Source organism: Perkinsus marinus (genome assembly GCF_000006405.1).
Source record: "Perkinsus marinus ATCC 50983 genomic scaffold scf_1104296952078, whole genome shotgun sequence".
In the NCBI taxonomy this organism is placed as follows: domain Eukaryota; phylum Perkinsozoa; order Perkinsida; family Perkinsidae; genus Perkinsus; species Perkinsus marinus.
The window spans coordinates 11712-24217 of NW_003209025.1; the positions used below are offsets into that span (position 1 = coordinate 11712).

At 44.7% G+C, this 12506-nt stretch overlaps 6 protein-coding genes and 1 non-coding gene across 7 annotated transcripts in view; 4 read left to right on the forward strand and 3 right to left on the reverse strand.

The window, feature by feature from the left end:
* The window catches only part of Pmar_PMAR005713 (hypothetical protein), a gene marked incomplete at both ends in the record, with an annotated part of 946 nt that extends 126 nt beyond the window's left edge, over positions 1–820 (forward strand). The window contains 4 exons of the mRNA XM_002777308.1: positions 1–32; positions 73–136; positions 190–737; positions 775–820. Coding sequence (XP_002777354.1) covers positions 1–32; positions 73–136; positions 190–737; positions 775–820 — 690 coding nt within the window. The remainder of the gene's footprint in view (positions 33–72; positions 137–189; positions 738–774) is intronic.
* A 1040-nt stretch (positions 821–1860) lies between these two features.
* On the forward strand, positions 1861–2289 carry Pmar_PMAR005714 (hydroxyproline-rich glycoprotein precursor, putative; the record flags this gene model as incomplete). Its single annotated transcript, XM_002777309.1, has 3 exons — positions 1861–1923; positions 1972–2114; positions 2169–2289. 3 exons carry the CDS (start codon positions 1861–1863, stop codon positions 2287–2289), a joined length of 327 nt encoding a protein of 108 aa, XP_002777355.1.
* Positions 2290–5176: 2887 nt separating this feature from the next.
* Positions 5177–5973, reverse strand: Pmar_PMAR005715 (calmodulin, putative; the record flags this gene model as incomplete). The annotated part of the gene is made up of 5 exons (XM_002777310.1): positions 5177–5285; positions 5481–5557; positions 5602–5661; positions 5705–5841; positions 5886–5973. The coding sequence occupies 5 exons, from the start codon at positions 5971–5973 to the stop codon at positions 5177–5179; spliced, it is 471 nt and encodes a 156-aa protein (XP_002777356.1).
* A 238-nt stretch (positions 5974–6211) lies between these two features.
* Pmar_PMAR005716 (60S ribosomal protein L10, putative) lies at positions 6212–7064 on the forward strand. The gene is made up of 3 exons (XM_002777311.1): positions 6212–6403; positions 6452–6603; positions 6653–7064. The coding sequence occupies exons 1-3, from the start codon at positions 6227–6229 to the stop codon at positions 6963–6965; spliced, it is 642 nt and encodes a 213-aa protein (XP_002777357.1). The 5' UTR covers positions 6212–6226; the 3' UTR covers positions 6966–7064.
* A 997-nt stretch (positions 7065–8061) lies between these two features.
* On the forward strand, positions 8062–8133 carry Pmar_PMAR005717. The gene has a single exon. It is a non-coding gene; the product is annotated as a tRNA-Gln (tRNA).
* Positions 8134–9334: 1201 nt separating this feature from the next.
* Pmar_PMAR005718 (hypothetical protein) lies at positions 9335–11787 on the reverse strand (the record flags this gene model as incomplete). Its single annotated transcript, XM_002777312.1, has 5 exons — positions 9335–9409; positions 9845–9994; positions 10195–10380; positions 10853–10950; positions 11754–11787. The coding sequence occupies 5 exons, from the start codon at positions 11785–11787 to the stop codon at positions 9335–9337; spliced, it is 543 nt and encodes a 180-aa protein (XP_002777358.1).
* Positions 11788–12309: 522 nt separating this feature from the next.
* Positions 12310–12506, reverse strand: part of Pmar_PMAR005719 (hypothetical protein) — a gene marked incomplete at both ends in the record, with an annotated part of 11238 nt that continues 11041 nt past the window's right edge. Inside the window, one exon of the mRNA XM_002777313.1 lies at positions 12310–12411. Within this exon, the coding sequence (XP_002777359.1) occupies positions 12310–12411 (102 nt within the window). The remainder of the gene's footprint in view (positions 12412–12506) is intronic.

Genomic DNA, 12506 nt, shown 5'->3' on the forward strand with positions numbered 1-12506 from the left:
GGATCATTGCGGCCAATTCGAACAACGCGAAGGTATCAGTGGGATCGCGATAAGTGAAATACGATCGGTTAGGATGTCTTATGAAAAGGGAGTTGCTCCTGTCAAGTTCTCTCGCGCTGGGAGGAGGCGTTGCGATGTGATGATACCGACATCATAGTCTTCGCTTATAGTGGAAAGAATTGTGGTCAGACTGCGGCTCTATTTAGTCGTGTGTTGAAGAAAGCTGTCAAGAAGGGCTTCGTAGTCCTCGTATCTTCCTCTAACTCGGACAAAGTCGACAGTGCGTGCGAGATTGAGCAACCTTGTTCCCAGGCCAATGGTATAACAGGAGTTCTCTGCGTTACCTCAACCTACGTGGATGACCCGATGACGTTGGTCAGTGGGGCTTCCAAATTGGCAACTCTTGCCGTACCATCCTCCGACGTCTGGTTCCCAACACCGGAGCGTGAGGGAAGCGAGTGGCTATATTCAAAGAGTACGGGCTCATCGGTCGCCACGGCTATTGTTGCCGGGATAGCAGCTCTGGTGACGAGTTTGGGGCACTTCGATCCAGCAGACGTCGAGAGGATATTATTGAACTCCACAAAGGGAAGAGCGAAAACGGATAAAGACGAGATGCTGTACGGAGTCCTCGATCCCTACCTCGCTATTCAACAGGCAATTAAGGAAGCTACTTTATCAACCTCGGAGGAGTCACGGATGACTCGGAGGCAGAAAGAATCATCCTGCACGATCTCGTGAGATACTGGTGCCCATGATTGGTCCCCCATTTAGATGCATATTGAGAGTCTTCGTCTCCATGAGCATCTGTAGGCTGTAATGTCTGATGTTGATGTGTATTCCATGTAATTGATGAGTGTCTGTTGTCCTATTAGGCGGAGCTTCGCGTTATAGGATGGGGGGAAACTTGATGCCGTCCTTCGTGTCCTCTTAGTGTCGTCCTACACCTATTTGGGGGCAGACTACACCTGAAGGATTATTTAACCTGCTGGGGCAACCTAGTACAATCAATTTCCTCCCTGGGGCAGCTATGCCACTCCAAGATATGCCTTGGTACAATCAATTTCCCCCCTGGGGCAGCTATGCCACTCCAAGATATGCCTTGGTACAATCAATTTCCCCCCCCCCCCCCCCTGGGGCAACTATGTCACTCCAAGATACGCCCTAGTACAATCAATTTCCCGGTTGGGGCAGCTATGCCATCAGTTCCCATATTTATTGATACACAATCCACCCTGCCGCCCCCTCGTCGACGCATTTCGAAAGGCGGCCTCGTACCGAGGGAGGAATTAGAGGAGGTGAAGGAACAGGCGGAACGGGCCTTCCGGGAGCTTCGACAACAAGCTGATGAGGATATACGCCATCTTCAATTGGTAGTATCTCTGTTGTTGCTGTTACGCTACATCCTGTGATATTCTCTACTGCTAGCCTTGAGTGATCTTCTGTGTGAGTGACCAGACTGATGTCAATGATCAATCCACTCATCATTGATGAGTGAAGCGAATTTTTCTCATTAAACCGTGGATGAGTCATCAACGGTTTAATGAGAAAAATTAGCCCTTCATAAGTTGCCGAGATAGATCTATCGGAAATTGATTCACCGCGCCATGTGCAAATATACGTATTACGTACCATGACATTGAGTGTTTTTGTAGGACTTCCAGCATCGACTAACGGCTAAGGAAACCGAGGTAACGACACTTCTTGCCGAAGTCAATAGTCTCAAGGACAAGATTGGGGCTTCCGAGTCATCACAGGTACAGCTATGAAGGCTTCATCATGGCATCTACGACTCACCGCTCGCCTCGAGAAAACTCCATATAATTTCCTCAGGGACGACAGGAAGCGGTGTTGGCGGAGATGCTACGCTTGCAACAGCACCTGGCGGAGTCAGAGGACAGGTCGGCTGAGCTCGAGAAGCAGGTCAGTTGGTTGCGACCATTTGGAATGGAACGGTTGCGTTTCTCCCAGGTTTTCGAACTCGAGAACCTTATCGATGCGGAGAGGCAGAGGGGCGCCGAGGAGAGGGACCGTTATGAAACGAACGTTCGGGCAGACGAGGAGATGAATGAACGTCTGAGGGAAGAACTTCAGCGCCAGAGAAATATGATGATGTAGTGCTGTTCGAAGTGTGTGAAGAATCTCCGATGCCTGTCTCGCTTCCACAGGCAGCTTGAAGAGGCAACAGGGCATAACTCTGATGCTGCATCGTACGAGTTGCAGGAGAATATCCGGGAGAAAGACAGGACCATCAAAGTCATCTTTCTGGAGTACACTTATAATCACTAGAGGATTAGGCTCTCGAAACGGCATTGTCGAGCTCGAGAGAAGACTTGAAGCAATTAGAAGCTCGAGTTGGGGATCTAATGGGTATGGTGAAGGAGGAGAGGAAGGAGGCAGATAGAAGGGCTGCTGAGGTACTCGAGAAAGGACGTATTCAGACAGTCTGCGTATGCCTCCTCGAACATCTCCTGAATCTAGCCGGTTGAGGTAGAGGGACCTTCGATGACACCAAGGGGTGATTCGACTGAGGTTTAGCCTCGGTAGCACCAACTTGTCTGTCGTCCTGTATTTTCTATTCTGTTTAAAGAGTATCAACCTGAGATGCCTTGGAGAAGGCCCTCCGTTCCTCAGAAGTTCAGCGCGGACATACGTAACGTACGGAGGAATTCGGAGAATACAATAGCTGTGTTACGGTCGAAGATTGAGAAGATGCAAGCAGCTCATAAAGAAGAACTGGAGGCTGCCGACGCCAAGATGAAAGCAGTGAAAGCAGAAAATTCAAAGTTAATGACGAGGTAACCGGGAAGGTACTCGCATTGAAGTTGCTCGATGGTGGACAGACTACGTGAGGTACCATTTGTGGAGGAATTTTTCTCGAGGCGTGAACTGCTATGTGGTATTATATATTCAGTCTAGTTCGAGCTGCTATGCCGCATAGCCTATGCAGACGTATGTTTTGAGGATATGGTTAATGGAAAACGAGAAGCTCTTGAAATGTCGTCAATCTATTAAAATTGTTGCTGGAAGTTGATTTTTGAACTCTCAAGATTGGTGGCATCATGAACACTCGTTCGCTCTCTGAGAATGGAAGAATCTTGAAATGGCCTTAGTAGAGACACTCGGTATTGTAGTTGCTGACCACGCGCACCTCTCATCTCACTGATATCGATGTTTGTAATTGCAGACTGAATAAAGAGAAGATATCATCCGAATCAACTAAGTGCGAATTAGCAAGTCTTTGCAACCGGGTAGAAACCCAGAACACCAGGTTGGTCAAGGCACAGGAAAGTCTAGTGGAAGAAAGACAGCGCAATAAGGAGTTGAACAGAAGACTGGTAAGAGATGGGGGTATGGTCACATCCTGGATTCCCTCGCGTACTACTTGTGAGTGTGCGGTACCTCGTGGTAGTGTGAGAGAGTAACAGGAGTGAATGAGATTTATAGTGAACATTAGTCATTGTTGATATTATAGAGGTAGTCTGAGCACGTCGAAGTTTTGAGATGTGGACAGGAGTTCGAGTGGTCTATACTTATGACACTTGGTGAGTGTTGGTGTCGAAATTGGTTATCTGCAAACTATGGCGAATTCTGATGATTCTGCTCGAGGAACGTCTTTCTGTATTCGATCGAGTTTCCGGGATGGCGACGGCTGTCTTGATTCAGGCTGAGATGGAGCGGGCATCAACACGTAGACTAGCATCAGCAGAGTTGGCCTCGAGGACTCTAGATCAGCGTTTGAGGGAACTGGGTGAGAGGAGAGCATCTTTGGCGAGTGCCGAGATGCTTAGTGAGGAGGTGGAGAATCTGAGGTTAAAGTGAGTTATTATCACATTCTGGCTCTACTATACGTAATCAGAGTAATAATAATACAGCTATAGCCCTTATAGAGCAAGCTACCAATACATAGAAATCAAATCAGAGTAAACGAAATCAAACGTAATCAGAGTATGTACTACTCACTCGTATTCGATTCGTTGAGATCAGAGTATTTTTTCGTGAGTGTAGGTCGTAAGTTCCAACTTACCCGGGAATAGCATCATGCAAGTGTGTCTTCCTGTTATATTATCAACTCATGGTCAAGTGCGCTGTCGCAGGTTTATCGTGATACACGTTATCCTTGGGCTCCAATCCGTACCTCATTTTTGTCGGTATCGTATTATCCGATCGCCTCCAGTGGTGACTCTCTCTTCACCGAGTTTGTCAGAGCGACACGATTGGAGGAGGCTCTCCAATTCACACGAAGTGAGCTGCACAGAGAACGGCAAAATTCGGCCGATAGCGTTCAAAGGTTACAAAGGCAATTGAGAATCTTCGCCGCTGACCAGAGTGAAGATTTGGTATGCTTGTTAAGATTCGTTCCCTGGCCCGCACCTTGCCTTACAGGTTAGCAGCCCTAAGCTATTGGAGTGGGAGCCACAACCGTCAGATCGGACGGGCGCATCTACTGAAGGCTCCTTGAACATGCCTATTGACGAGCTAATTAGCCCTGATATAAAATAGTATCCTCTCATTCCTGTTTGTCGAGTTGCTGAGGTACAGAGTTACACTGAGAGGTGGTGAACCTTTGAAGCAACTATCTATTTTCCCGGTAAGGGTGTGTTCGACTTGTGGAAATACTTACCGTCTGAATGTCTGAACGCAATCGCAAAGGAAACTTTAAGAGTGCCGGCTCACACATTGAACCATTGTTTATAAGAAAACAGGGATTGGGTGGGCAAGAATCTCGTGTAAAAAGTATTGGTAAAACCCTCCAACGCTTGTCAATGGCGACACGAAAAGAATCTCCGAATGCTAGGATGGAGGTCATGGTGAACTGCGATTCTCCACAAGGTCATGCCACCAATGACAGTGGAGGACGCGATGAAGAGACGTGATGGTATTACTGTTGCCCAACCTAGAATGCAGTCGAGGTAACCTCAACCTCAACGAGGTTGAGACGGTTGATGTCATGAATCTCGCGGCTGCATGTTATGGAAATAGTCAGAGTGGGTAATCTGTAATTTTGTCTTTGGAGGGAACATTAGCTCTTTGATACACCCATGGAGATCGAGTTGTCATTAGATTTCTCGATGCAATCACTCGAGTAAGGATATTGCCGAGAACTCTGGCGTACCGACCCTCAACAGAGTAAGTGTACTCTTAGAACGCGACACTGAATGGTTCCAACAACAGTTCATGAGGGTTTACGCATCATGAGATCAACCAAATGGTGGTATTCAAGCTGTTCATCGGACGTAATCGTTACTCCAGCTAAGAAATCGTCGAACTCTTTCGCACTAAATCTGAACCACAGCAGTGTTGAACAACAACTCTGATGCAAAAAATATTCGTCAAACCACTAACTGTATTACAGTTAGTGTACCACTAACTACCTTTTACAGTTACTGTAAAAGGTAGTTCAAGGAAATCAATTTTGAGGTGCACAACAAGTGTGGACACGAACAACGTGGTAGAACTGGTCTGCATCGGAGGCCTACGGTGCATCGCCAGCCGAGCAGAGCTTTTCTCGTAGTTCTCGAACGGATAGGTAACCATTGCCGTCTCGGTCGAAGAGCTGAGTGCAATACCACTGCTAACCAGCGCTGTAGAGTAACTCACTTGAAAGGCTTTCAAAAGGTCCTTACCCAGACCTGTGCAGTGGGTGCGCCGAGTCATGACCTATGGGATGGTTTCCGACGTGGTTTTATCAGAGGTTGATCACCTCGAGGAATTCGTCAATCGTGATACCCTTTCTGTTGGTAAGGTCGTAGTCGTCCATAATTTGCTTCAATTCGTCCTCTGTTGGTGAAAGGCCAAGAGCTCGCATGAGCACGCCTATTTCGTACGGATTGAGCACACCTATGAAGAGATTCTTGAAGATTCTTGAAAGTTCAGCTTGTTACCTCGATTCTCTCTGTCGATGAGTTTGAAAACCCTACGATATTCATCTATGGCTTCTTGGGGAAGATCGATGTCAGTCGAAGGCTTCATTGAATGATACTTTTTCCTACTCAGTCCGATCAGTTCGAACCTACTCCCCTCCCTCAGTTCAAGGTTGATAGAGATCCTATCATCGTACCGATTCACGATGCTACAGCGGAACACAAGCTGATCGTGGAATCCTCAACCACTATTCGGGCGCGCGCTTTTTACCATTAACTAGCAGAGATCGATCAGGCGATCGATAAGGTAGTGAGATTCGCCTGTCCAACCTTCTTCAGACCTCTAACCTGGTTGTTTAATCATGGGTCGCCGTCCAGCTCGTTGTTATCGCTATTGCAAGAACAAGCCCTACCCCAAGAGTAGGTTCTGCAGGGGTGTGCCTGATCCTAAGATCAGGATCTACGACGTTGGCTACAAGAACGCCTCCGTAGATGAGTTCCCCGCTGCCGTTCACATGGTTTCTGATGAGTACGAACAGGTAACACTGTGCTCATCTTTCTTATCGGTGGTTATTGCTCCACTTTAGGTCTCGTCTGAGGCTTTGGAAGCTGCCCGTGTCGCCGCCAACCGTTATATGTTGCGTTGGGCCGGTAAGGAAGGCTTCCACATGAGGATCCGTGTACATCCTTATCACGTCCTCCGTATCAACAAAATGCTTTCCTGTGCTGGTGCTGATAGGTAGAGTGTATAAGTCTATCCTTGTGGTTAATTAATTACTTTTGTTTAGGCTCCAGACTGGTATGCGTGGTGCTTATGGCAAGCCCAATGGTACTTGTGCTCGTGTCAACATCGGCCAGGTGTTGATCTCCATCCGAACTAGGTTGGACAAGGAGCAGATTGCCGTTGAGGCTCTTAGGCGTGCTAAGTTCAAGATCCCTGGTCGTCAGAAGATTCATGTTTCTCACAACTGGGGCTTCACTCGGTTCACCAAGGACGACTACCAGAAGTACAAGGCCATGGGCCGTTTGATCCCCATGGGAGTCCACGCTCAGTGGCTCTCCTCTAAGGGTTCTCTTGATCGTTTCATTGGCGCTCAGTAAGTAGTAGTGGATACTAAAGGTTCCCTAATACTTGCTGATAGCAGAATCGTCATCGCTTTTGTTGGAAGGGCTAAACCATTGAAATAGCTTCTGGGTTCAATGTAAAGTGTAGAGTTCCTAGTATCGGGTGGTGTCGGGTTTGCTCATTGACTGGTTTTCTGTCTAGTCGTGGAGGCAATTTTCGTGCTGTTCTGTCATGCTATTCTCATGAATGTTGCATGTTCCTAATAGAGACTGGTTTCTTGTTGATTTGATTACCAAGTCAGTTGTGGTAAATACCACGCTAGAAAGATGGTGAGACTCATCTTGGGATCACATCGAAGTCTCACGATTTTGTGATTTTCGTGTACATGTGCACGTGGCATTTGAATCTGTGGGTCTTCATAGGGCTTAAAAATACTGATCATTGATACATTGAGCCAATATAGTCATCTTGCCGAATTTAACTCCCCGTATTTACAATGTGTAGAGTACCTTAAGTGAACATAAGCTCAATGATAGGACTCTAGCCCGGTTGGTCTAATCTAGCATGCTCATTGCTGATTCCGGTATATGTTGTAAAAGAGAACATAAGATAGAGTCGAATCCCTGATCGTTGGGGAAGGTAAAGCTGATGATACCGCACCATTTGTGAAGGGTGTTTCATGTGAGTGTGAACGATTATGAAACGTTCTTTTTCGTAAACGACTAAGTGTTTCAAGTTGAGGCTTCGCCACCAAATGCGAAATACCATGAGAAACTTGGGTTCTCCTCATCCTTCATCAACATGATAAGAGCCCCTCACTTTTGGCACTAATGCATATCAGAATTACCACCTGATACTTATTGATACATGATTATTCTGTCAACCCGAAGCTAGCTCGGGAAGTAACAACACATCCAACACTTTCTACCGTGCTTGAACTCGTGGGGAATAGCACGCCGAGAAAGGTTGGACCTCAACTTTAGCTTCTCTTCTCCCAACGTAGCCAAGAAGTTACACGTTGAGGACCAATCAACAAAGCGTGTAAGGAAGGCACGACTAGTTTGACGTTATGGAAATAACGCTGTCTATGAGAACCTCCGGTGAGCACGGCTCAAACACAATTATAACATTGGTTCTATGGTGTAACGGTTAGCACTCCAGACTCTGAATCTGGCGATCTGGGTTCAAATCCCGGTAGAACCTATAATAAAAAATTCTTCGTATCTAAACAAACTTCTTCCTATCATTACTATCACCGTTGCTGAGAGCATCGAATGGCGACACCGTTCTGTACTCTCAACGCTCCTGCTGCTGCTGCCTGCGAGGTACCCGTCCAGTCCGTGAGGCGCAACCTCGATTCTCAGACGTCCGGAATGATTCTCATAATCGGATAATGATATTGCAGGAATACTCGAACACAATTGCATGTCATAAATAACAACAACAAAGGACGTTCTGCTCTTCCATGGTGTTCTGGTCATTCTTGAGCTTCATAAGCTTCACTACGTCTCCTGCTGATCATGGACTACTTCAACTCTCCATTCAACAGGAAAGGAAGTACATGGGCAGAGGTTATCTCGCCCTGTGAACAAAATTCATTGGTATGATGGAAGTAGACAATTTAAAAGGCTAAAACTGACCCCTCGGGAGCTGCTGTGCATCGACGCGAGTCTGACTAAGCCGTTTTGTCGTAGGCTGAAACTCACACGCACGTAAGCGGCAAAATGTATACTAAGACACTAGACGAGCCTAGGAGAGGTTCCGAGACTTCATCTCAGAAGACTGGTGACCAACGCCTTACCCACATTAGGAATTGAAAACAACCAAGACAATAAGCCGTTCATAAACTCCCTACCATTCGAGACGAGATATTTATGATACAGTATCTTAAATGCTGATTATCGAGAGCGTGATTCTCGAACATCGCTTCCAATACTAATCTGCGGACCACTCACTCACATCGTCGAATACTCAACTATTGGCGCCTCCGAGCCATACCAGGAGGTTGTTTATTCATACCACACACGTCATATAAACCGCAATATATTATAACCGTGATGATGTCAAGTTAAGAAGAAAAAGAAGTTGAATTCAATAGGGGAGGAACTAAATCCCCCAACAACTTAACTATCTTTCATCACTATAATTCTATCTGCTTCTGGTAGCTCAACAACAACATATACAACAACAAAAACAAGAACAACATATACAACAACAACATATACAACAGCAACATATACAACAACATATACAACAAGAGTACATTCTATAAGACATGTACCCGGTATATGCCGCAGCAATAGATGCTCACCAACAGACGGTGCAACTACGACCCAATGTTAACTATTCGACTAACTCAACTCAACAGATACTGGACTCTGACAACACTCATCACAAAAATGCATCATGCAGGGATCGAACCCGCGCTCTCCGCCGCCACTTGACTTTCTATACTCTTCATCACATCCTGTAGCTCAGCCTGAACAAAAGTCAGTACCCATAACTCCAGCCAAAGTTCCACATTAGAAATCTTGTGACACTTCTACCTATTCCGAAATTTTCACAACAACTGCTGAGAAATATATTCGTGAAACTTCAAATTCAAGTTGAATATCTAAATGTTAATACGAAAAAGTTATTATCAAAAGAATTAAAATTGTTAAATACCATACGAAAAATAGTCCTCGAGATTCTTTCTCTCGATTCTTTGGAGTTTCACCCTAGTGATATGAAAAACACTAAAAAACATATTTCACGACTGCTGCATATCACCGCGAATATCGCGTTTTTCATCGAGTTTTACGCCACTTCACGTAAAACGGGTTGTGAAGCTCCCAGATTATACTCTATAACTACATTTTCCACCAAAAAATGACACCCCCAAGGATCGAACCCACGCCCTCCACCACCCTACCTTCTTCTCAGTCGAGGCCATATCCTGCTGAACACTTTTAACCCAACGACTCCTCACAAGCTGCTCCCCTATGTTGTCTTCTATCCATTTCCTGTCGTCTTCGCTTACCCCCACACCATCAGAGGACCTCCCGAGCGACTCTTTGAGATCCTGAAAAGATGATAAAATAAATTCGATTGCTCTCCCCATATCAGTGTTGGAATATATGTTTGCTTCCTTCAACTGAGCTCGTGATTTTTCTCACTACATTATGAAAATCCACCCACAATTTCGGGTAAAATCGTACAAAAACCGACGATAATTTTCCAATTTTTTTTCAAACACATTCCCACACACTGCCCATACCGCACCTCCCACAACTCCAATTCTCTCAGCTGAGGATACAGCCTTATAGCCTCCAACTGCTGGAGCTCCTCCCGAGTCAACGTAGCTCTCCTCAAGACCTCGTCCCTCAGACCCGCACTAGACTGACGACTTTCCATCGACGATTTCATTATCAAAAATTCCTCATCATTTCCTTGTGGTTCGAAACCCACCTAAAACGTATAGGAAATTCAAACCAAATTTCATTCCCATCTCGAATGAAAATAACATACATTTCTAAAAAATACGAATTTCTGAAATTCTATTCCAATTTTTTGTTCCTATGTCGAATAAAAATGTCGTAAATTCCTAAAAAAAATATCAAAAAATTATCAAAAAATTCAAATCTACTTTTTATTCTCATCTCGAATGAAAGTGATATCAAAGGTTCTCAACTCGAAATTTGTCAATAAGTGAATTCCTACTAAAACCGAAAACTGACATTCACAAAATAAAATTACTTTCAGTGAGTTTGTTTTCTTTTTGATTTTTTTGGAAAATTTATGTCATTTTCATTCGAAATAAGAATGGAAATTTGATTGCAATTTCTCAAAGTTGTATTTTTATGTCATTTCTATTCGAGATGAGAAAAAAATTGTTGGAAAAGTGTTGTGAATACCCAAAACTAATTTTCGCTCGCCCTACCGTTTGCGACAACAAACAAAAACTCCTCATTCTACTATCATACATATCACTTGTGTGATACACCGTGGTGGACCTCTTTTGCATCTTACCAAGACAACCTAAAGATACGTCTCATCTACACACACCCCCAGTCTAGTGTGGAAATATGAATGTCTGCTTTCCTTTTCTCATTACAGAGTACAAGTACACAAAACTCAACCGTAATTTCGGTATTGTCACCAACATGCAGTGTTGAAAAATATGTTGGCTTTCCTCAACTGAGCTCTGAAATTTCCTCACTTGTATGGAAGTTTTATATGCAATTTCGCGTAGAAGTATATAATAACTAATTTCCTCAAAATTCTCATATCGTCCTCAACACAGGTGGTTGATCATCTGCATATTTTATACCAAAATTTTCCGAATTCTCCGAGTTGCTTTTAAAAGTCCAGCAACTTCAATTCTAGGAGATCGCCATTAGAAACGGTTCACGCGAAGTGGCGTAATACTCCATATAAAAAACGCGATATGAATTGAACTGAAAACACCGGACGAATCACTCCATATCGCGTAAACCATTTCACATATTTCACGCGATATTCATTTCTCAGTGAAATTTTAGTTATGTTTTTCACTAGGGAAAAACTCACTTATATTATTTTCCTCGTCAACTGCGCTTTCTGTCGTAAAACTATCTGCTTCTCCCAACGGAGTCAAAATATCATCATCTCCGACGGTCGGATTCCACGGACGATTACTGGGGGGAAAAATCACAACATATTAAAATAACAAATTCATAGGTCTACGGACGAATTCATAATCAATGAAGTTTCACAACCCGTTTTACGTGAAGTTGCGTAAAACTCGGTGAAAAACGCGATATTCACCGTTATATGCACTAGTCGTGAAATATGTTTTTCACTAGGTGTAGTGGAGTCCAGCGGAGCGACGCACATATAAGTGTCTGATCGATATTAGCTGTGGCGTACGCATGTGCATTCTAGTTCTGTGCACACTGCTGCCGCATTCATCAGTCCCGCCTCGACTGATACCGTACCAGCAGTCCTTATCGTCTTGTGTTCATAGTGGGCATTTCCGAGTGAGTCACAACACTAGGCCTTCGTGACGAAGGGGCGGAGCTGACCTAGTCCACCTCTGTTGATTCGATCAATGAATTTGACATAGGTCCCTTGGTGGGATATTTCCATCATTAAAGTTTTTCGTGCATATCTCTCCGAGCTGTTCGCATGAACCAGATTTCCAAAGTCTCTGCATATAGAGAAGTCGGTTGTGATCTATCTGGTAGCTTCCTACGCTTCGTGGTTAAGCCAGGATGATTCTGCACGCACGCACAACGCGAAAGTGCCTGTTGTTGTTGCGGTGTATACTCCGCTTACTTCGCAACTACTGTTTTTCATATCACTAGGGTGGTGAAACTCCATTGACGCCATCTAACATCATACCACTCCAACCGCAACTTACATGTCCAGTATACTTCCATCCTTACCAATCGCTCCTAAGCCCTGCTGCTCACCAACCACCAATTCTAATACGAGTTTAACACCACTTTTCAGAGTAATCTAAAGTGTGAAGAGAATATACGCAAATGGTCAACTCCATGTGTTGGAACAATGGAGTTTCACCACCCTAGTGATGTGAAAACACTAGTGAAAAA

What these genes read in the sequence shown, in the direction of transcription:
- Pmar_PMAR005716 (XM_002777311.1), top strand. Translation starts at nt 6,227, where the DNA reads ATGGGTCGCCGTCCAGCTCGTTGTTATCGCTATTGCAAGAACAAGCCC. An exon ending in TTTCTGATGAGTACGAACAG is followed by an intron (nt 6,404 to 6,451) that starts GTAACACTGTGC and finishes GCTCCACTTTAG; the next exon opens with GTCTCGTCTGAGGCTTTGGA. An exon ending in TCCTGTGCTGGTGCTGATAG is followed by an intron (nt 6,604 to 6,652) that starts GTAGAGTGTATA and finishes ACTTTTGTTTAG; the next exon opens with GCTCCAGACTGGTATGCGTG.